Genomic DNA, 23400 nt, shown 5'->3' on the forward strand with positions numbered 1-23400 from the left:
AGTCCATGTGTTTTCTCTTTTAAAATACTGCAAGTAGGGCTGGGGTTGCAGCTCAGTGGTAGAGCACTTAGCACGCTCAACATCCTGGGATCAATCAGCAGTTCTGAAAAAAAAAAAAAGGAAAAATATTTTTTCTAAATATCTCCTTCTCTCTAGGCATTCAGAACTTTAGTGGTCATACAGTCATGTAATCATCATAGTATAATAATATGCAAGTAAATACAAAAATAAAGTGAAACTAAAAGAGCACCTAATTTTGCCCTAAGAGGACTGAGGAGTCTCCCCAGAAATGACAGCATCTGGGCTGTCCCAGAAGAGGCAGCACAGGGCACAAAAATTTATCTGCATATATTGCAAAAGAACAATCATCATTTTTTATGTGAGATTCTTGTACATGCCTGAAATCTTTACTTCAAGCCAAGTAATCCCTTATCATTTCACTTTTACACCTAGGTCTTATTGTCCCAGAATCATTCTGTTCTTTCCTGGGAATCCTTTTTTTTTTTTTTTTTCAGTACTGGGAAATGAACTAGGGTTGCTCTAACCATGTTCTGTACATCCCCAGCCCAGTTTTATTTTTTTTTTTGAGGAAGGGTCTCACTCAGTCACCAAAGCCGACCTAAAACTTGCAATCCTCCTGCCTCAGCCTCCCTGAGGCTGGGATTACAGGCATGTGCCACTGCACCCGGTTTCTCCTGTGAGTCGTCATGGGATTTGCAAGCCCCATTTCAGTGGTGTGCCCAGACTGAACGTGGCACTTAGCTCATGACCCATGCCAGGTAATAAAAGGAAGCACTCTCCCACTGGCAGAAGATACTTTCCAGCTGTCTTAGTTTGGTCTACTATTTAAAAACCATAGACAGCATTTTATAAACAACAGAAATTTATTTCTTGCAGTTTGGGAGGCTAGAAAGTCCAAGGTCAAGAGCCATCAGGTTCGTCTGGTAAGGGCTTCCTGGTTCATCTATGGGTCCCTTTTTGCAGTGTTCATATTTGGCAGAAAAGGTTGAAAGAACTCCCTTGGGCCTCTTTCACAAGGGCTCTGATCCCATCAGGAAGGCACTGCCCTCAAAACACAGTAAACTTCCAAAAGGCCCCATTTTTAATGCCATCACTTTGGCAGTTAAGATTTAACATGAATTTTGGGGGAGACACAGACATTCAAACCATAATACCAGGTGATAAATATGTTGTCAGGAGAAAGAACAGAAAGTTTCCCAACTAGGTAAAGCATTCACAAGGCTGAAATAGGATGTTTTATTTCTTGCCATTCTAAAATAACTCAGCTGCAAATAAGGAAAAGTATGAAAGGCCAGGCGCAGTGGCGCATGCCTGTAATCCCAGCAGCACAGGAGGCTGAGGCAGGAGCATCTCAAGTTCAAAGCCAGACTAAGCAATTTAGTGAGGCCCTAAGCAACTTAGCAAAGACCCTGTCTTAAAATAAAAAATAAAAAGATCTGGGTACGCGTGGCTCAGTGGTGAAGCACCCCTGAGTTAAATCCCCAGTACCAGGAAAAAAAAAAAAGCCTGTAGGACCATTCAAAGAGCTGTGATTTCAGTTTTGCCTCCAGCACTTCCAACAGATCTTTGTCAGGGGACCTGGGTAGGGTGGTAAACACCTATAATTCCAGTAACTCGTGAGGCATAGGGAGAAGGATTGAAAGTTTGAGGCCAGCCCAGACAATTTCGAACGTGTCTCAAAATAAAATTTAAAAGGTCTAGGGATACAGTTCAGTGGTAGAGCCCTTGCCTAGCATGCATGAGGTCCTAGTTTAATCGCATCCTAATTATAGGAGGGAAAAAAGTAAAGTTGGAATAGAACAAACTAAAAGGGACATGTTAACAGAGCTGCACTGAAAAAATAGCAGATCATTCTTCAGAAAGAAGAAAAATAATGTGAGGTGGAAACACTAATATAGGAGGAATAAAGTGCAGGAAGCATAAGTATATTGATAAATAAAACAAAAGATTGTGTTGCAAACCAATAGAAGCAAAACCATGGAGATTTAAAATATATGAACTGTTAACATGCACTACAAAAATAAGACAAAAAGTGAGATAGAATAAGAGGAAATAACAGTATTCTTGGGGAATTGGTTAAAGTAACAATTTGTATTAAATTATAATGAGCAAATGGAAAAAATAGTTCTATGCTTCTTCCATGCATCTGAACAGAGTTCCTTCTTACTGACAATGAAAATTAGAGCCAATTAATATCTGTGCTCATAATTTTCTTAATATTATCAGATGGAATTTTTAACTCAAGCTTCAGGGATTTGAGTCTTATTGTTAATGAACACAGCAGAAAAACAGAACACTGTGGGGGTTTCTGTACCCCGAGCTGATCTAGGAGCTCAGGTACAACTCTCAGGACTCTAGGGCTGAGACAAGGTGACCCAGAGCTGGAGTGGCTTTTGTGTTAAAGCAGATAGACTTTCTGGTCAGGATAAGAGCATACATTCTCCTTTCTACTTTGGACGGACATGGCTTTCACAGGATTGGGGGCAAACTTCCCTCAGATGGTGCAGTATGAACAAACACTAATGACTAAGGATGGGTCTTACCAAGAAATTATCCTCCCAGCATTAGGCATCAAGATTTCCCAGTGCTAACCCTCTGTGTGTGCTGTGAAAACCCACTGCCATTAAGCAGTTATTCTGAGTGCATATAGGATGTACCGATTGCAAATGTTGGTAACAAAAGAACCCCAGTGAGAGTAGGATGAAATAGGGGATCTCAGTGCTGATGGAGATTAAATAGCCTGAGAATGGCTTTGTGTATTAACGTCAGGGAGCTCAGGTCCTGCCACCTAAAGAGTGACACCTGATGCCTCAATTGTAGGGTAATAAATCTTGAGTAAACTGCAGATCTCAAGTAGGCTGTTTGCAAGGTGAGAGAAATCATATCAATCCCATAAATGTCTTCATTTCTGGAGACTGAAATACCATCTCTGAGCACTTATATTTACTTGAACAGAGGATTTAACACTTGAGACAACTGAAGTTTCATAAAATGAGGAGTCCTTGGCCTTGTTGACAAAGCACCCTGTGAAGAGTGTGATTGTGATCCAAGTCATTAGCAGCAAAGGTAACGACATGATTAAAGTCAAAGTCAAGTGACAGTCCAGGATTCGGGACCTCGTAGCCCAGAAATGAAATATCTGATAGGTTTTTTCCTTGGTGGGGATGGGGAGGGAAGACTGGGAGATTTACAGTCAGATGGTAACAGAAAAAGAGTTCCTAGTCACTTATTTCTCTAGTGAGCTAAAGGCTGAACAAACATTGAAAAGAATGACATTATCAACATCAATTAGTATTTAGAGATCATAGCAGAGCGAGGGCTGTCCTGACCTTCATAAACTGCAATGACAGCAATGAAAAGAGCAGTGTGTTTCACAAATACACCCATAAGACTGTAAAACAGCAGTTTTCTTCTGGAGCCAGGGCAAGGAAGGACGCTCTTGGGTTGTGTATTCAGAGCCTTTTTGCCCATATTTCCCCATGCAGCTTAATATGCTTCATGGAAGAAAGAATGCTTACTTACCCAAACATAGGAGCAAGTTTTTTTTCTTTTTATGGAACACCATGGGTAAAAATTAAAAGCTTATAGTAACTAATCAGCATATAACCAATTCCCCCAGAAAGCTCAAATTCCAAAGAGAATATTCTAAATTTTTAATTGGAAGTCATTCTTACTTAAAAATCAGTATAACAATAGTACATATTACTGTTTTAAATTTATCTTAATCTTATCATTATACTGTGATTTCATTAGAAATTAAACACTACTTAATATTATAAAGGAACAGGATGAGTCTTAGGGGCCGTATCAGAAAGGTGAAATAAGAAAAGAACCCTTAGCACAATAATATTTTCATTCTTCTGTAGTAAACTGAAACAGTTTGAACAAAAAGCATGCTTTACTCATTTCAGTATGTTTTCTTCTTCAGTGATCTAATTAATTATTTCATTTTTCAATTAATATTGTATAGATCTAGGACACAGAGTTTTTTTTTAAATATGTGTATTTAGAAAGGGAGAAATAAGTTGCAATTGTATGACACATTGATGCATATGGTCATCTTATTGTTTTCAGTAAGCATTTAATCATTCCTTCCAAAGACCTCTTAACTCAGCCAATTTTTCACAAAGTAATGAGTGCTCTATTCCTTGGGAAATATTCCTAAATGGATGTAGCACAGTATAGTTGCATAGTGTATCTATTATACTGGGAGTACATTTTGTTGTTACCAGGCTTTGAAAAGCATAAAGACTATTCTGAAATTGAAATCTTTCCCCCCAGATGTTTGATTGCCTAAGTACAGGCTATATTAAGGAACAGAAGCAAAACAACCCTTGTGGTTTCACAGATGCCCTATCACAGCTCAGACTCTTTTATAATCTTCTGAATAAAATCTAATTTGTTTCATCTGGTGAAGAGGTCATTTCTAGCTTCTGACCTGTTTGAGAAAGAAAAGCTGATAATCCAGTGTTTCGCATTAAACTTGAATTTGGTTAATAAAACATATCACTCATGTTTTTCCAGTTAGGATTTCTGAAATATTCATTTAGTTAAAATAAGCTTGCCTATTTTGATGTAGATTTCTATTCTTTTCCTGCATAACTCTTTAGCAGTAAAGCTTCTTCCCACCCCACACCTGATTTTGGTAACACTTCCCATTTGTCTTTAATACAAAGCCCATTCTAAGTTCTTGATCTCTTTCTAGGCTCATAATCTAATTTTTTTTTTCTGAAAGAATCACTCCGGTTTATCTCTAGTTGCCTGAAGTTAGGAAAGGACCCTCTGTACTCTTTTATCTGTTTTCAATTTCATGGTCACCTTCTCAGAAGTCTCAATTTCTATTGGGCATGGTGGCATACACCTGTAATCCCAGCAGCTCAGAAGGCTGAGGCAGGAGGATAACAGTTTCAAAGCCAGGTTCAGCAACTTAGCAAGACCTTAAGCAACTTAGCAAGACCCTGTCTCAAAATAAAAAAATAAAAAGGTCTGGGATTGTGGATCAGTGGTTAAGCAACCCTGAGTTCAATCCCTGGTACAAAAAAATAAATCGAAGTCTCAATTCCCAGTTAAAAACACTAATTTAAAATGTGTAAAGAGTGCCAATCTTATAATTTTACATTAATTGACAACATCTTTTTAGATTTACCAGGAGCACTGGTCTCAATATGAAGGTACAAAATCAAGCAATCTACCAAGAAGTCAATCCTCTGAAATAGCCAGCAGCCAGCAACCATCCAAAAGACCAGCCAAGCCCAAAGCTCGGAGACAGCATAAACGCCAGATTGGCCTCAAGTCTTTCATGGTCAGTCAAGGAAACCAGAATGACATTCCAAGACAGCAACAAAACCAAAATCAGCCTATAGATGCTTCAGTAAAGCATGGATCAACTGTGCTCACAAACGCCTCTAACAATGATTTACAAGACTCGAGAGCATTTAGGAACCAGGATCCCAAAGTGACCTCCAATATATTTGCTCCACCAAAGCAGGCTTTTGACAGGGTATTATATAAAAACTCTACTGGATATCACTCAATGCTGAATATCAATAAAGAAAGGGGACAATGCAGAGATGAAGAGGAGAGAAGATTTCCATATCAGCAGCTACCCATCTACACTCTTTCTGATTCAGATTTGAACAACCTTAACGAACTTTCTAAGAGACAAGTGTTCCTGAGCCAGAAAGAGTCTCAGTCTGTTTATGACATGAATGTTCAAAGATCGACTGAAAAGAGGAAGCAACCAAAACAGCCTTTTACAGAGACAAAATATAGGAACTTAGAAATGTTATGGTAAGAATTCTCTATTCTTGAGTGGTTTCCTAGAGGAGATATAAGAGGCTTCTGGAGAAAGACAGGAGAGGGAGAGGGAGATGGATGGGGGAGTCCCTGGGAATAGTCAGGTGAGAAAGGAAAATTCACATAACAGCTTCCCTGACACTAATTCCTGCCCAGTGCTGTCCACTTTTGATCTATTTCTTTTCCTCTTCCTTATCTCCTCTACTTTTTTCACTCTACTTAAACTAGAATTTGGAAGGAGGGGAAAAAGACACAGGGTCTCAGTCGAAACAAATCAGTATGTTTTAAAGGATATAAATAATATTTGGAGAAAACCAAATTATCTCCAGAACTCTAATGGCCTTTCCTAAGAAAAAAATCTAGGGCTGGGGATGTGGCTCAAGTGGTATCGCGCTCGCCTGGCATGTGTGCGGCCCGGGTTCGATCCTCAGCACCACATACCAACAAAAATGTTGTGTCCGCCGAGAACTAAAAAAAATAAATATTAAAAATTCTCTCTCTCTCTCTCTCTCTCTCTCTCTCTCTCTCTCTCTCTCTCTCCCCCCTCTCTCACTCTCTCTTAAAAAAAAAAAAAGAAAAAAAGAAAAAAATCTAAAACAGAAAAGGGAGCTGGGGATGTGGCTCAAGCGGTAGCGCGCTCACCTGGCATGCATGCGGCCCGGGTTCAATCCTCAGCACCACATACAAATAAAGATGTTGTGTCCAGATGTTGTGTCCGCCAAAAACTAAAAAATAAATATTAAAAAATAAATAAATAAAATAAAACAGAAAAGGTATGCACAAAAATACCACCGTTTATAGAAAACAACCTAAAAGTACAATAGTGGGGAAATGTTTAGGTAAATTTGATATTTAATATCATAATTTAAAATTTTGGTTAAGAGGCAATGTTCCTATAAAAAGAAATTAATAAGGTATAAAATTATGCCTAAGGAGTAAAAGCTCTATTGGGTTAAAATGTTCACAGAAGAAAAATGTTCCAAAATGTCAATAGTGGTCATCTCTGGCAAGAAAGATTGCGGTTGTTTTAATTTCTCCTTTATATTTTGTGAAATTGTACAAGTACCCTACAATGTAGATGAATTACTTCTATAGGCAGGAAAAGGAAGGTTTTTTTTTAAGACACTCTAGGAGCCCTTTCTTGATATTCTTTAATCAAATATGTTTTCTGTATACCTGACATGGACTGAATATAAAGCTAAAATGCTGTAGAAAGTACAAAAGAAGTTTTATGCATGAGGCACTCTCAAGGAGCTTACTTTCAAAATAAGGGGACAATTTTATATATCTGAATTAATCAGAGGACATTTAAGTGCTACACTTGATGACATGAAATGTATGTTTAATAATCCAAGTTAGCTTTCTGGAAGAGACAGCATACTTCTCATTTTTCTCTAGCTTCAGAAGGATTGCTTCTGACATTTTTTGTGTGAAAAATAATATTTAGGTTTTGGTAAATAGGAAACTAGAAAACTCCTCTCTATTCCATTCTTGATTTTCTTTGCAAAGAATTTTTATCATAAGTAGTATTCATCAGTTGAAAAATATTCTCCAATAATCCTTTAATGTAATGAAATGTATTAATAGATTTTCTAATGTTACACTATCCTTTTGTTTCTGAGGTTAACTTGACATAATGTACTTTTAATAAGTTGCTTGATTAGATTTGCTAGCACTTTGTTTGGGATTTAACATTCACTGCATGAAGTAAGATTGGCTATAATTTTCCTATCTGCCATGAGCCTTGCTGTGTTATCAAGGTTATGCCAGCCTTATGAAATGAGTTAAGAACTATGCCCTCTTTGTACGTCTGAGTTATATATACACTTATATGCAGTTGGGATGGTCTATTACTTGAAGGTTTGATAGAACTTTCCTGTACAACTACTGGGAACATGGGTGTTTTTTTATTTGGTTTTGTTTTTGTGATTGTTGGCTGTGGGCAGATTTTAGACTCCTGATTCATTTACTAGAATGACTAAAAGTCTTTACAAGCTTTACGTTTCTTCTTTGATCATCTGATAAATATACTTTCTAAAAAAAAAAATCTACTTTTATGAAGTTTAAAATGTCCTGTCATATCCTCAGTGTGTGGTGACTTGGGGCATGCTTGGGCTGTTTTGAGCTTTTCTAGATCTCATGGTGCAATCCTGCACTTGTGGGCTCAACTGTACTTCTCCTAGTTCCTGTGTGAGACCAAGTACACCTGGAAATTCATCAGGCCTATCCTCTTCTGACAACTATGAAAGGTGGTTTTCCCCCTATTTTTATTTTTAGCCCTTTTGAAATGTATGTCCACGTATAGTGAAGCACAGTGTGTGAGTTCAGCAACAGAGCTTGGGTGCCTTACTGAATTGTTGTGCAGTTGAATACGGAAAGGAAGTGGAACATAGTCCTCAGGAGACAAAGGAGAATGCCAAAGGAGAATATTGGTGCATCTTCAACACACCCAGGGGCAGGAGAGGGGGTATTGTTTTACTTCATTAACTTTTAAATTCAAACATTATATCAGAATACATTTTAAGGCATTTAAAAATTAAAAACCAGTCAAATAAAAAATGTACTGGCATAAAGCTCTTTATAGTATTTACATAACTTTCATATTATTCAACCTTTTAAATCTTTAATCATGTCTTTTTATTTCCAGTACTACTCCTTTCTTGTTTTTTTTTTTAATTTATTTTTAAGTTTTCGGTGGACCCAACATCTTTATTTTATTTTTATATGGTGCTGAGGATCAAACCCAGCGCCCCACACATGCCAGGCGAGCGCGCTATTACTTGAGCCACATCCCCAGCCCTGTTTTTTACATTAACTTTTCAACCAAGATGGTGCATGCACATATACTAAAAAGTCAGGTGGCACTTAGTCAGTTGGCAATCTACTGCTTTCGCTCCCTAGTGATCCCCTCCACAGTGCTTGGCTATGAATAATATTTATATTGGTATAATAATGAAAATCCTCAATATTAGTAACCCCTTTTGACTTTTATTGTTTCCTCTAGTATTTGCCACTATTCTCAGTTATATTTATTTATTGTTATATTTTTCTACTTCAATTTCAGCTATTTTGATTGATTTTATTGATTTCTATTCTGATAGATGAGGACTGAGCTTCCTGACATCACCTTCATTATGTGCTTCCCTTCAACCATTCTGCAGTAATGGGAGTTACACTGCAATTTTTGGTTAGATCAATATTCAGTGTTTTGTTATTATGCCAATGCATCTATAATGCATGATCTGGTGTTGGTCTATGACTATGTCTCATTTTAAAATTTTTTTCCAAAAAGTTCATAATTGCCTTGACTTGTTTGTTTGCTTTGGCTTACTTTCATTTGTACATGTGGCTCATTGTTCCCACACTTTCCTAGTCTCTCAATACAAATGTTCACAGATGCAAATACATTAGATTCTTTCTTCTATCTTGGACATAGCCTTTTATAACACACCTTTAAATTCTTCATCTTGCTAGACTTGCTACAAAACTGTTTGAAGAATTCCCTTTGACTTTCCTTTTGGTCAGAATCCCTTTTTCAAGATTGCAGATTTTCCTCGTTTTGCTTGAGTACATCCTCTGATATTTTCTTCCTATTAGAAACATGGTGTGATGACAACATGGTGTGATGACAACATGGTGTGATGACAATAGGGTGACAAGCGGTTCTCAGCATGCCAGTGTCCTGCGCGGCACTTCCTTTCCCCATGGCCATCCTCTGCCCGTGTTGTCCTTGCAGAACCTCTCTTCACTTCATCATGGGGATGCCCTTTATTTTTCTCCACTGTTGACCCTCCTATTTTCTCCATCTACTCTCTTTCCCTTTCTTAGCTTCCTCTCTCATTCTGGTAGAGAACATCCTCTACTGCTTAGGAGGTATGATTGATATTGACTGTGTTCTGCCCTTGCTCCTAATAGCTGGCAGGGTGTTGTAGAATTCTAGATTGAAAATCATTTCCCCCTTACAATCGTCTTCTTGCTTCCGGTGTTGTTATATATGACCTGTCTATTTTTTCTTTGGAAGCTGTAGGATCTTCTCTCTTTCTCCATAAAATGAGAATTCATAATAACATGCCTTGGTTTAGGTCTATTTTCATAGATTGTTCTGGGCCTTTCAGCCTGGATACATGTGTCTTTTCAGTCTGGAAAATGTCTTGAATCCTCTTGTGGGTCACTCCTTCCAGCTCTCTTCTTTCCTGTTATTCACAGGTGTTTTTCCAGGACTGTTCATATGATATTCTTGACTCTCTTGTTCATTTCTTATTTATTTTGCTCTACTTTCTGTGAAAGTTCCTCAATTCTTGCTTCCAGCCTTCCTATGCTCTTGTTACTGGAGGAAGGATCTTTTGGCATAGAAACAGTAGAGAAGAGACCAAGCTGAATATTGCAAACACACACAAGCAGAGTTTTTTAATGTGGCTTCACCTGAAAGGAAACAGCACTGATAGACAGGGAACCAAGCTGCTCTATGAATAAAGGGAGATGAAAGCTTCTTATTGATTTTCTGGGGTGGGCCAAAGACCAGTAATTTTCCACTAGCCAGGGACATAGTTTCTCTTTGCATGAGATTTGGACCACATGGTAACGGTCAACTTGTCCCAGGAACTTCTGAGTTATTCTTGGAGCTGGTGTCATCATCCTATGTGCAAACATCCTGGTACTGTGGTTCAATCTTGGCCTTATGACAAGTTGAAGGACTTTAGGTCCTTTGGATGCTGCAGCTGGTGAAAGGGTGGGGCAGAAGAAAAATCATACCAGCTCCAGTGAGCAATGTTTGCATGCAGAGGTGAGTAGAATCTGACCAAAGGGTTAAGATAGCAAAGAGGACAAACACAATACAAAGACAGAGATGCCAAGCCATTTCATCAGATTCCACTCATCCATGCAACATCTATAGGCCCAAGTGAAGGGTGAGTATTTTCAGCAAAAGTGGTCTTTAGGTCCTGGAAAGTAACCAGGGCCACCATTACCATCATAACCCACATGTCCAAGGTGTTACCTTCAACAAAGCTAGAGGGAAGCTAATAATGTATTATCCATTTGTGTGACCTCCAAAAGTACTGACTTTTAAGTTGAAAAAGAAAAGTGAAGTGGGAGGGTTTGTTTAGGTTTATCCCCATTTCTCAGTGTGCTGTGCAGATTGAGAAGGGTAGTTGCTTCACTGTACAGAAAAGGGAGAAAATCTGGAGGGGTGCCTGCTTCTTAAACAGACTTTCAACCAATTCCTATTTAAATAACTCTCACATAGACTTTCACCATCAATGGCACTCGTAGTTTATGAGTCTTTCAAAGATTCTTTGATATTTTCAATACTTGCTTTTTGGCCAAAGTTTCTCCTTTGTTTGAAAAGAAGATATTTTCTGCAGTTCTATGGCACATCGTTCTGTATACATTCATTTACCACTTAACAGTGGGGATATGTTCTGAGAAATCTTTTTATTCTATCTTTTCACAGACATTGAAGTGTCCTGACACAAACTAAAATGACTATGCTGTCACTAGGTGACATAATCTTCTGGGACTACCTCTTTACATGTAGTTTGTTGTTGATCAATACCTTGTTATGCAGCACATGACTGTAATTTAAATTAGGGAAAGCTTGTTACATATGTTATTAAAATCTTCTGAAGCCTGATTAGGTTTCCATGATTGATATATTAGTTTCTGACCCTGGTAAATTGGCATTTCCCTATATTTGGCTGTAGAGGCACATGCCTACGATCCCAACAACTTGGGATGTTCCTTTCAGGAGGAGCACAAGTCTGGGCAACTTAAAGAGCCCCTGTCCCTAAACAACAACAACCAAAGGACTGGAGACACAGATCAATAGTAGAGTGCTTACTTAGAATGTGTGAGAGCTTGGGGGTTCAATCCCCAGTGCTTAAAAAAAAAAGAATTGTTAATGTCACCTCATAATTCTATTAGTTTCATTTTATATATTTTGAAGTTTTATGATCAGGTACATGCAGGTTAATAATTATATATTTTCCTGGTGAATTCTTCTTTTAATCATGATGTAATGAATATTTTTATTTCCAATAATTCTATTTGATTAAAGTTTATGTTGGCTGATATTAATATAGCTTCATTCACTTTCTTATGATTAGTATTGAATCTAGTACATTTTTTCTATCATATTTAAAATTTTCAGTATGGTTCTATCTTAAGCCTTTCTTTTAAAAAACAGTGTGTTGTTGTAATTTGTTTCTTTTTTTTTTTTAAAGAGAGAGTGAGAGGGAGGGAGAGAGAGAGAGAGAGAATTTTTAATATTTTATTTTTTAATTCCTGGTGGACACAACATCTTTGTTTGTATGTGGTGCTGAGGATCGAACCCGGGCCGCACGCATGCCAGGCGAGCGCGCTACCACTTGAGCCACATCCCCAGCCCCATGTAATTTGTTTCTTTATTTAATCATAAACTCACTTGTATCTAGTGACTTTAAACTGCTTACATTTATCGTGGTACTCATACAGGTGGATCTGTTTCTACCACCTTAATTTGACCACTCTAGTTACCCTACATTCGCCATGCTTCTTTTTACTTTTTTTCTTTTATTAAACTTAGAGAGTTCTCTTTGTTACTTTTTTCTTCTACTTATTTGCAGATACTCTTGTGGCAGGTGAGGGTGGGTATTGGGGGTGGCTACTGGGGATGGAAACCGGGAGTACTCTACCACTGAGTTATATCCCCCAGGCCTTTTTATTTTATTTCAAGACAGGATCTCACTAGGTTGCCCAGACTGGTCTCTAGCTCACTATCCTCCTGCCTAGGCCTCCAGAGTCACTGGGATTACAGGCATGTACCACCGCACCCAACACTCTATTCTATTAACACACACACACACAACTTACATATTTAACTAGCCTCATGTTAAATCAATATTTATGCTCTTTTCTAGACATGTTCAGGGTTATTACATTAAAAATACAATCTCCTTTCTTGTCTACATACTGCTTAGTCTAGCAACTTGTCCAGTTCTTTATATCTCAAAAATTAGTCATTGTTTTTATTATTGTAGAGAGTAAATGGTATTTTAGAGTTAACGAAATTGTTTATTAATTTCTTTGCCTCACATTCTTTCATTTTATTCTATTTTCTTTCTCAGAAGTTGTTTCAGCAAGTGTATGTCACTGAGATTTACCTGAAATTCCTTTCTCTTACAATCTTGAATTATAGTTTAACCTGATAAAGAATTCAACTTTTTAAAAGCATTATTTTTTTGTCTATTGGTTTCTGTGTTGCCTTGAAAAGTCTTTTGTCAATGTAATTATCATTCTTTTTGTTTTTTACTTTCTCTTGTTGGCTTTTATTTTTTTATTTTTTTAATAAGTGGGTTTAGAACTTTATTTTTTTTAAGAGAGAGAGAATTTTTTAATATTTATTTTTTAGTTTTTCGGCAGATACAACATCTTTGTATGTGGTGCTAAGGATCGAACCCGGGCCGCACGCATGCCAGGCAAGCGCGCTATCACTTGAGCCACATCCCCAGCCCTCTTGTTGGCTTTTAAACCTCTTCTTTGTTTTTAGTGTTTAGAAGTTTCACTATGATGTACATAGGAATGAAATTTTTAGTTCTACTTGAATCCCTTCTGTGATTCCTAAATCTGAGGATCATCTCTTTTCATAAATTTTGAAAAAATGATTACCCATTTTCCTATCAATACTGTGTCTCCCAAATTGGCTCTGCTTCCTTTTCCAGGAACACCAGGTAGATATGTATTAAATTCTTTGATTCTAGGCTTTGTGTGTTTTAACTCTGTTTCTTATTTTACCTGTTGTGTTTCTGCTTCTTTCTGAGAAATTTCCTCAGGTAGGTTTTCCAGTGCAATAATTTCCTTTTCAACTATGTCCAGTATGCTTTCTTAATTTTTCTGTTGGATTTTAAAATTAAATAATGGTATTTTTCATGTCTGGAATTTCTACTTGGTTATGAGTAAAACCTCCCTGTTCTTTGTTCAAAATAAGTTTTTAAAAATATATTTCTCAGAATTTTGATTTCTTCTTTCATGTTTCCAATCATTTTATACATACTTTATGAATGCTATCTAACATATTCTATTATCTAAAGCTTGCAGAAGTCTACTACTACTATTTGTGTGTGTGTGTGTATGTCTGCTAACCCTCACACTTGGTAGATGATCATTTCCCTTTATGTACTAGGATTTTACATGATGAACTTATGTTCACATTGGCCCCAAATCTCACATATCCTGTACCAGTATTGAGTATTAAAACTGACGCCCTTAAACCCAAACAGCCCACAAAGAAAGCCATAGCTTTAGCTCATCCAAAATCTGCTCTGACTTTAGTTCATTTTTGGTTTTCCTCCCTGGAGATTTCCTTCCTCTCATACAAATTCAACTGTATACATAAAGGATATTGATTTCATTTAATCCAACATTTCTTGGTATTTTTGAAGTGGGAAACTCTTCGACTTCTCAAAATGATACACTTCTATTCTGAATGCACTAAGTGAAAGTTCTAAGCAGAGTTAGAATATCCTATGGAAAGGGAAGATTTTTAAGATAAGAAATTAATACATTAATGAGTGAATTAGCTCAAATTAATTCATTTGAGTTGAGGAGTGATAAATACACCAAGTTAATGGCTCATAAGAACTTTACTGTTAGCGGTCTTATGTATTCAAGTTTTAGTCACAACTGTGTATTCTTTTCCAAAGGAAATTCCATCCTTCCTCGGACAGCCAACCTGTCAGAGCTTCCCCAGATTCACGGCTCACTCAGATAATGGAGCAGCATCAGCAAGCCTTGGTGCAGCTGACCGACGTGCAGCCCAGTAAAGGGTCTACTTCTAGCATCGTGCTCCCCCCCATCTCATCAAGGGTAGAAAGCGAATCCCAGCTCAGTCCAGAGAGAAGCCAAAGAAACCAAATGAAAATTATCCGTAGCAATTCTGAAGGCTATCTGTTTCAACTGGAAAAAGGGAAAAAACACAGGAAAAGGAACAGCATTAAGGTGAGAAGGCACTGGTTATTACCCAGGAACTTTTTAATTTTGATAATACTGATGCACCTGTTTTTTTGTCCCCATGAATCATAGCCCTGGAATAGGGATGGTTATTACTGAACTGCTGCCACAACCAGGTGACCCAAGGTCCCAGGAATGTCACTCCTCTAGCCTGTGTTACTCCCTGGAATTTCCCTCCCTTCTTTCTAGAAGTTGTTGCCAGGGATGCCCATTCCCACCCCTGTTTCAGGTCATCTCAGGGAAGGGGTCTGCATTTACAGAGAGGCAATGATCTTCTTTTTATCCCCAGATTAAATACCACGTCTTCTAAAAAGCTTTCCCATCCTAACCCCTATTCTAAACTGAGTCTTCATACATTTTCATTTCTGAATAGAAGAAAAAGTAGGATTGAAGGGGTAAAAGCCCCTGTTGCCATGCATTTCCCCCACCACCGCATACTAGCTTCTTGCCCCTGATCTCACCTCACCCAGCTTCTGCAGTGAAGTACCTAGGCTGGTCAATGACTGAACTTTCCTCCAAAATGTTAAGTGCTATTTGCAGAATTCTTTGTCTACAATAAGATTTGCCATTACTAGCACCTTTGTGCACTTAAATCTTTTTATGTCCTATTTATTTCTCTACTGTTTAAAGCAATAAAAACACCTCAGGAAAGATGACCTGGTTCTAGGGTCAAATAGTGTATTAGTTTGTTATTTATTACTGTAACAAAATACCTGAGGCAGCCTACTTTATTTTACAAAAACAGGTTTATTTAGCTCACAATTCTGGAAGCTCAAGGGCATGGCACCAGTATCAGCTTGGCTGTGGTGAGGGCCTTGTGACAGAAGTCTGTGCAAAAGGGAGAAGTCATATCATAAGGCAGGAAGCCAGAGAGCGATTCAGGGGTCAGGATCACTTTTGTAACAATTCACTCTCATAAGAACTAACTCAGGCTCCCACAGAACTACCTGACTTCCTTCTGAGGGCAGACCCCACAATGACCCAACAACCTCCCTCTAGATTTCCACCTCTTAAAGATCATAACGCCTCCCAACACTTCCATACTAAGGACTGGGACTCAAAATGAGCCCTTGCTGGCACCCTCAACCCATATCTAGTCATAACAGATAGTAAAGAAACAGCTGGAAAATACATTTTGATTTACAGGTCAACTGGCAAAGGCCTGGTTGGAAATAATAGGCCTGTGAGGAGTCTGGTTTCCTGGGAGCAAACTGCATGGAGAGTTGAGTGCAGGGGATTTGTTGAGGGTGCCCTCAGGAACCACCTTGTAAGGGAGCACAGAAGCAAGACTGGGCAGAGGGAGGGAGTAGGCAGTGGCATAGCTGTGACAGAAGCCTCAGGCAAGGTTCTATAGACTCTGAAGTCAGGATGGTTGTTCAAAGGCAGGGGACCCAGACTTTCGCTCCCCTTCATCAACCAGACATTGACTAGTGTCCACCCTGAGGAAGGCTTGTGTCTTTGGGCACAGCAGCTCCATTTGGCTGCAGGCAGTGCTTAGGGAGAGACTCAACTGTGAGCCATCAGTAGACAGCATGCCCAGCAGCTGGGCCACTGAGTGCTCCAGTCCAGAAGGGTATCCACTCTAGGTCCGTTTTGGTGGGGGGGGGGGCGTTAAGAAAACAATTCCTTAATTTAATTAAATATATAATTATTAAATCCTGCTAGAAACTGTGGCAGGTGATGGAATGTAAAAGACATATGAGCCGTGGCCCTCCCCCAGAAGCAGCTTTGCATCTGGGAAAGATAGTCATGTAAATGGTAAATAAGTATCAAAAGGAGCACCAAGGGACACAAAGAGTATACATGTCCTGACCTGCAGCTCAAACCATGCTCTGGGGATAATTGCAAGCCGAGTCTTACAAGATGTCAAGAGCTGGCACAGAAGAAAGACTAAAGAGAATTTCACGGGGGAAAGACTCCACAGTGTCACAGCTCCTTGGGCTGTAACAGCATGGCGCATGTCAGGAAGGTAGAGGCACTTCACGTTGCTGTGACTGAAGCTGAGAAGCACGGGGTGTGGAGAGATGCAGGCAGAGACTTAGGGGCAAGTCTTAGAGGATTCTGTTGTTCATTCAAAGAAGGTCCTTATTCTGTAGACCAGAGTGGGACCATTGAGGAACCTTAAGCACGGTCAGATTTGTATTGTACAAAAAATCTCTCAGGTTATGGTGCATAGGGCAGCTGTAAGATGTACAGAGAAGTTACAGGATTTTGAAGTCAACAGAGCTATGAGGTGGACTTCTCCGAGAAAAAGAAAAGGAGTGGTCTCGAAGAGAAAAAGGGGATGCTGGTTGAAAGTGAACAGCAGTCATATTATTAGAGAAGAAGGGGAGGATGGCTTGGTACTGGGGGATGACCCAGCTCACACCTGCAGCTCCTGCCTTGCAGCCTCTCTGTTCTCCATCCAGGTCTTCAGCTCACTCACAGCACTAGGGTGCTCAGCCCAGCTCCTTCACACACCCACACTCGGAGGTTCTTCAAACGCCCTGTCTTAGCTCTATCTCCCCACATCCTCTGCTTTCTGGGGTCCACAGTCCCTGCCCAGGCACGGAGCTGGAGAATCCCCAGTTTGAAGCTAGTTTGAAGTTAGGAGAATCCCCAGTTACACTATAAATAAGGAGACATGTGTTTTTGGCACTGCAGTCACTCTTTTCCCACAGAAATGTCATTGCTCAGTAGTTAGGTTCAAAGGTACAATTAGTACTGTGTTCAGTTATTCCTATGGTTTTTTAGACCAGACTAGGAAGCTGGACATCATCTATGGGGAAAAGCATTTAGAGGGTTGGAACCAAAACACAGTGAAGGTGAAGGTAGCCTGTTTCCTCCAGAGCCATAGATTACCAGGGCCTAAAGTGCAGCTCAAACACTCTACCTCAGCAGACTGCTTTCCCTGTCCGTTCAAAGTCCAGCTTCAGGCTGTTGTTGAAGATGCATTTTTAAACTCAGTTCTCAGTGAGAGAACTTAGTGGCAGTCATAGACTTAGTCATTGCCAAATTCTGTCTCAGCCCTGTTACCTAATATCCCTGGGATTCAGGCAAGTGACTCATTTACTTGAACCCCCAATTCCTCATATACATATCAGAATTACTTTTTCTTTTAGTAGATTTGGAGGGGTTAAGTAAAATAGTATATTAAAATTTATTTCCTAGCAAAGAATAGATATCAGCCAAATGTTAGTTTCTTTTTTCTTCCTCCTTCTCTAATTTGAATTCATGTTTTACTGAGAAAAGGTAGAAGTACCACCTTGGTGACAGTGTGCATCATCAGAAATCTAAGAGCATGGTAAGGTAGGAAAGAGGAAGGAGGATTTCCAGTTATTGCTTCCCAAACACTCTTTCCAACTGGGAAAATCCCTCCCTTCCTACTTTCTGTCCAGAATTTTACAGACCCTATGTATCCATTTTTTTCAGTCAACACCTTCAGCCTGCATCTGACAAATACACAGAAGCTCTCTTTGTGCTTTAAGCTATCCCAGAAACTAAAATGACTTAGAACTGAGCTGTTTGTATAGGACAGCAGGTAGCCAGGGCACCAGACAGGAGGAATCATTATCCAGGTCATGCCCATTTATTAGTCACATCAAATCTCGTGGTTTCCAAGGGAATCACCCTGAATCATATTAAAAATTTGAGGATTTGTAAAGATAATAGGCCCAAGCCCCCTCCTTCTTCTGGCAGATCGGTTGTGGCTGACTTGTGCATACCAGCCATTGTCCCCACCATTCAACACAGACCTCAGCCACCAAGAGATTAACATTGTGCAAAGGATGACAAACAGTATAAAAATATACGTGCGGTGTTACAGCCCACCACAAAATAACTGCTTACAGCGGTCTCCGGCAGCTGACTGTTGAGCTGCAGTAATTAACTCATGAGTTTGTTGTCACAGACAATCTGGGCATTGCTGCTTAACTGCTTCAAAGAAGAGGTTTATTTGGATTAAGTTTAGCAACCACAGAGCAAATTTCCTTCACTTGCTGTTACCGAGTATTTGAGGCATTGTCTTTTGTCCTGTTTTTCAGTAACTTTCTCACACTTACACATCCAAGGAATTTTCTGAAGAATAACCCTGCAGTGTCCCTCACAGCAGGTATCTTTCAGAGTTAAAACAAGTCCTCATGGAACAGTCAATGTCATTCTCAATTCAGGCTCAGTGTATTCTGAGTTTTCAGTAAAAAAAAAAAAAAAAAAAAAAAAAAAAAAAAAAAAACTCTGGTCTGGCTTGAGAAGTATTACAATTAATTACTGGTAGAAACCTTCCATCAGAAAAGCCCTTTGCCACTATCTGCTGAAGCCACACAGTTCGAGGGATAGGGCAGGAGTGGGCCCAAGTCAGCTGTGTGTCTTATGCAAAGACTAGCTGCAGTCAAGGGTTTGTTGAGAGCATGCCTGTATTTTCTAATTTGTCCCCCTATGTTCAGAGACTTAATGGGGTTATCAGTGCTGGATGATGATGATGATGATGATGTTGATTATTTTGGCATTGTGCTACTATGACCTTTTAGTCTTGTAAAAGCCAAGGAGAGGTAAATCAAAGTGAATTCTGGGGATTATTTTCTATAACAGACTTTTGAAGAGACAGAAAGTAGATTAGTGGTTGCCTAGGAGTAGAGGGGGAGGGGATAGGGAGTGAGTGCTGTTGGGTACAAGAGTTTCTCTTTAAGGTGATGAAACTGTTCTAAAATTGGATTGTGGTGATGTTTCACACATCTTGGTGAACAAACTAAAAACCATTGAATTGTACAACTTCAAATGGGTGAATTTTGTGGTATGTGAATTATTTCTCAATAAAGCTGTTAAAAAAGACTTAGATGAAGAGAGATCAAACAGAATCACAGTGCTGAGAACCAGTTCAAGATTACTTGCGCCAAACTGAAGCAAATCCAGGATTTTCATTGCCAGTCACCCAGAACAAGCTTCGCTAGGAGGAGCCACCGTGGTCCCTTGAGAATTGTTCCTTTGCTAAGGGCACTTGGTCCTGTAAAGGGATCCACGGCACTGGGGGATGACCCGTTTGGGCCACACGCTCTCCCTCCATGTGATATGTATGTGCAGTGCTGGGCACTGGTTTTCTCTGCTAACTAAGATGTTATTTGAGGTGATGGTTAGAACTGTGGCTGGAGGTCAGTGAGCAATTATTCATGCTTCACAATGTGTCTTTTGTGAGTCAGTGGAATGATTAAAAGTTAAGCTGCTTCAGACTAAGGATGAGATTTCTGGGCACTGATCATTTCTTTCTCATCATCTTTGGACAAATTGGATTTATGACTTGGAGATGAGTGGGATTTTTTCCTCTTCCTTTTCATTATTGGTTGACTCTGGCAAATAGTGATTTAGTGATTACAAAACAATGATGCAGAGGGCATATGTGAGAAGAACAAATTCACAGATGCAAGTATATTAATTTTCTGAGTTCACTCACCTATTAAAAAATTACCAAAAGTTTTTAAGTGTAATAATACCCATTATAATCAAGGTTTTGACAAAAACAGCTATCTTACTACTCCATTGCTAATGGAAATGCTACCCATGGCCTTAAACATGTTCATTTTATCTTAATAATTACAATTATATTAATTTACTCAAAGAAATAGAGTATCCCACAAACCTCAGGGCACTATAAATGTTCAGTGTCTAGAGAAATAGTTAACCAATTAACTATAACTAGACTGTAGAATATTATGCCTAAAAGTCACATTTTTGAAGACCATTTAGTGGAAAATACAGTGTATTGCTGAAATGCTTAAAGAAAAAGTAACAATTTTATTTTACTTTATTTTGGTACTAGGGATTGAGCCTAGAAGCACTTTACCATTGAGATACATCCCCAGCCCTTTTTTAAATATTTTTTTCCAGACAGGGTCTCCCTACGTTGTGAAGGCTGGTCCTGAACTTGCAATCCTCCTGCCTCAGCCTCCTGAGTCACTGGGATTATTGAACACCACCACACCCAGCACGTGTGGACAATTTCATAAAAGTACAGAAGGATAAAATGGACAGGAAGCAGCCATAGTGGTTTTGCTTGGGAGTGGCTTCTCTTAAAGAAGATTTATGATTTTGAAATGTCCTTTCAACACTGGTTGAAAATATCTTTTTAAAAATTGCATCTCTACTGCACATATACAGACTTTGTTTTCTTGTCATTCCCTAAACCATACATATAACAGGTCTATACCTAGCATTTACATTGTGTTAGGTATTATAAGCAAACTTAGAAATGAAAGTACACAAGAGGACATATATAGGTTATATCCAAACACTCTACCACCTCATATAAGATACTTGAGTATCCTTGGATTTTCTTATCTGTGAAATGTTCTGGAACTGTCCCCACTTGGATAATGAAGCACAACCATATTTGGTGTTTGAGTCTCTAAAATGGGAGGTGGTGATGAAGAAGCTAATCAAAATGCTGCCTGGGGTGAACACTAGATCACTGTGAGTAGGACACCTTTTTATAATGGTTGGTACCACAAGTTTACATCAGTTTCTTCTTAAGATTGTCGACTTTTATGGAGAAATTATATCTCATATGGTGAAATGTTTTTCTGGCATTTTAACTATCTTTTCCAAATTCTATTTTAGAAAAGGGCTCACTAGATAAATTGTCTATCGTAGGATTTCATGTCATAATCAATAGAAACATCCAAGTTTTGTGAAGATGCTGTGCCTGATACTGACATCATGCCCAGTCAGCACAGAACATGTCCTCTTTGAGATGGTTATTTTTTTCTCCATTCCAAGCACAAATTTATATGAACCTAAAATCATCCCTGTCATACAAACCATCTCTTTGGTATTGTTTTTCCTGCCCCTCCCAGAAAGGAAACCAAATTAATTAATGAACTGAAAAATAAAAGGATTTGGTTTCCCCCACAAGGGGAAGTAGCAAATCTAAACTTCAGTGTTGAAAGCTGCAGTTTGGGAGAATATCTTCATCTGCCCTGTGGTCCAGAGAACACTGGGGCTTTTCCTGCCTACCATTGTGCTCAGAATCTAATAATTGCCCGACTCTGTTGCTCAGTCCTCTCGGGTGTGTAATACTAATAGGAGTTACAATGTAAAATTCTGTGTGTCCTTCAAAATATCCAAAATCATACTGACTGAACAGAATGAATTTCTAAGTGGTCCTCGACAAGACTCTTAAATGCTAACTTTCTTTTGAGTATTATGAATTGATTATAGTTGGTTTTTTCCTTAAAACTATCTTTTTTTCCCCAACAATCAATAGTAAAATTTTAAAGTTTCTACTTTCTTTGCTTCTCTTCTACCTTATCCATAACATGCAGTACTGTAAATTCATTGAACAGGTTCCCTCTTTTTTGAAGCGATGTGCTCATCTGATGTGCTTAGATTGCCTCGTCCAGGGAAGTCATTTGGCTTAGCAAACTGCCCAAGACTTGACAGCATAGGAACAGCAGCAGTGGCAAAGCAGTAAAGTATATGTTGTCTTAAAAACATTAATAGCAAACAACAACCAGACACAGTGGCACACACCTGTTATCGCAGCAACTCAGGAGGCTGAGACAGGAGGACTGCAGGCTTGAGGCCAGCCTCAGCAACTTTGTAAGACCCTATCTCAAAATCAAAAGCAAAAAGGGGTATAGTAAAGTGCCAGATGTGAAGTGCTCCTGGGTCTATCCCCAGTATCAAAATAATAACAACAAGCTTGAAATATTTATTTATGATTTTCAGAATTTTAGTTTTCTTTATTATAAAAGTGGATAAGTCATAACATGTTAGCTAACCAGCTACAAATTCCCTAAGAGACTATTACCAACTTACTACCATTAAAATGGAAAAAGTTACCAAGAAATGTTCCCATCCACACAGGCGTCTATTCTTCCCTTTCCTTCTTCCCTTATGTGCCTATCATTGCTGAGAAGAGCCCAGGTTCTTAAAAGAAACTGTTTCTGTGTTGTTTTTAGAGTTCCAAGCTGAAAGGTTATCAAAAAAGAGATGTGAAGCTTGGAGGCCTGGGACCTGACTTGGAATCTGTCAGAGAAAAAGTGAGTGAGTTGTACTTAAGTTTTTTTCAGGCCTGACTCCACCCATCTGTCTTTTCACCAAACTGCATCGAGATGATCCCCAGAATCGAGCCCCTATGCAATGCCTGACATTGAATACAGACCCTTCAGAAACAGCCCGGGTAATGAAAGAGAAGCCCAGACACACTTTTTACTATCATATGAAAACACTACTCACCCAGCATTGTTTTATGCACCCCTGCCCTTCAGTTTGTTTGGAAGGTCTGCACAGAGAAGCAGGACACATGCATGTATGGGAAAGGGAATGTTTGTGTTATATGGTTGTTGGTCTTTCCAGAAAGAGTTATCTGGATAATTTTGAAAAGTGGCTACAGAGAAGACACTTAGGTACAACTTCCCTGGCCCCTGAGAAGTGCATCCATTTTATTCTCTTTTCTCTAGTGAAAGGAGATCTTCATTTAATGTGCTTTAACTGCAGTTGCACTCAGGCATAAAAAGAGAGTATAGTTCAAAGTTGGAAGCAAAAATGAAAATAAATTGGGTAAATGCAACAAAGAAGGGACTGAATGTGATTTAGCCTCTGTTAAGGGAACACTGAGTGAGCTATCGC

General features: G+C 38.9%; 1 protein-coding gene across 6 annotated transcripts in view; it reads left to right on the forward strand.

Annotated features, from left to right (window-relative positions):
- Jhy (junctional cadherin complex regulator) overlaps positions 1–23400 on the forward strand; it is a 65646-nt gene that overhangs the window by 38211 nt on the left and 4035 nt on the right. For 5 of the 6 annotated variants that reach the window (XM_026402687.2, XM_026402692.2, XM_026402688.2 and 2 more), the window contains 3 exons: positions 5162–5811; positions 14496–14790; positions 22731–22811. In XM_026402687.2, the coding sequence (XP_026258472.2) occupies positions 5162–5811; positions 14496–14790; positions 22731–22811 (1026 nt within the window). The remainder of the gene's footprint in view (positions 1–5161; positions 5812–14495; positions 14791–22730; positions 22812–23400) is intronic. The other variant, XM_026402693.2, reaches the window with a different exon arrangement.

The sequence above is a fragment of the Urocitellus parryii genome, chromosome 4, assembly GCF_045843805.1.
Source record: "Urocitellus parryii isolate mUroPar1 chromosome 4, mUroPar1.hap1, whole genome shotgun sequence".
Taxonomy (NCBI): domain Eukaryota; kingdom Metazoa; phylum Chordata; class Mammalia; order Rodentia; family Sciuridae; genus Urocitellus; species Urocitellus parryii.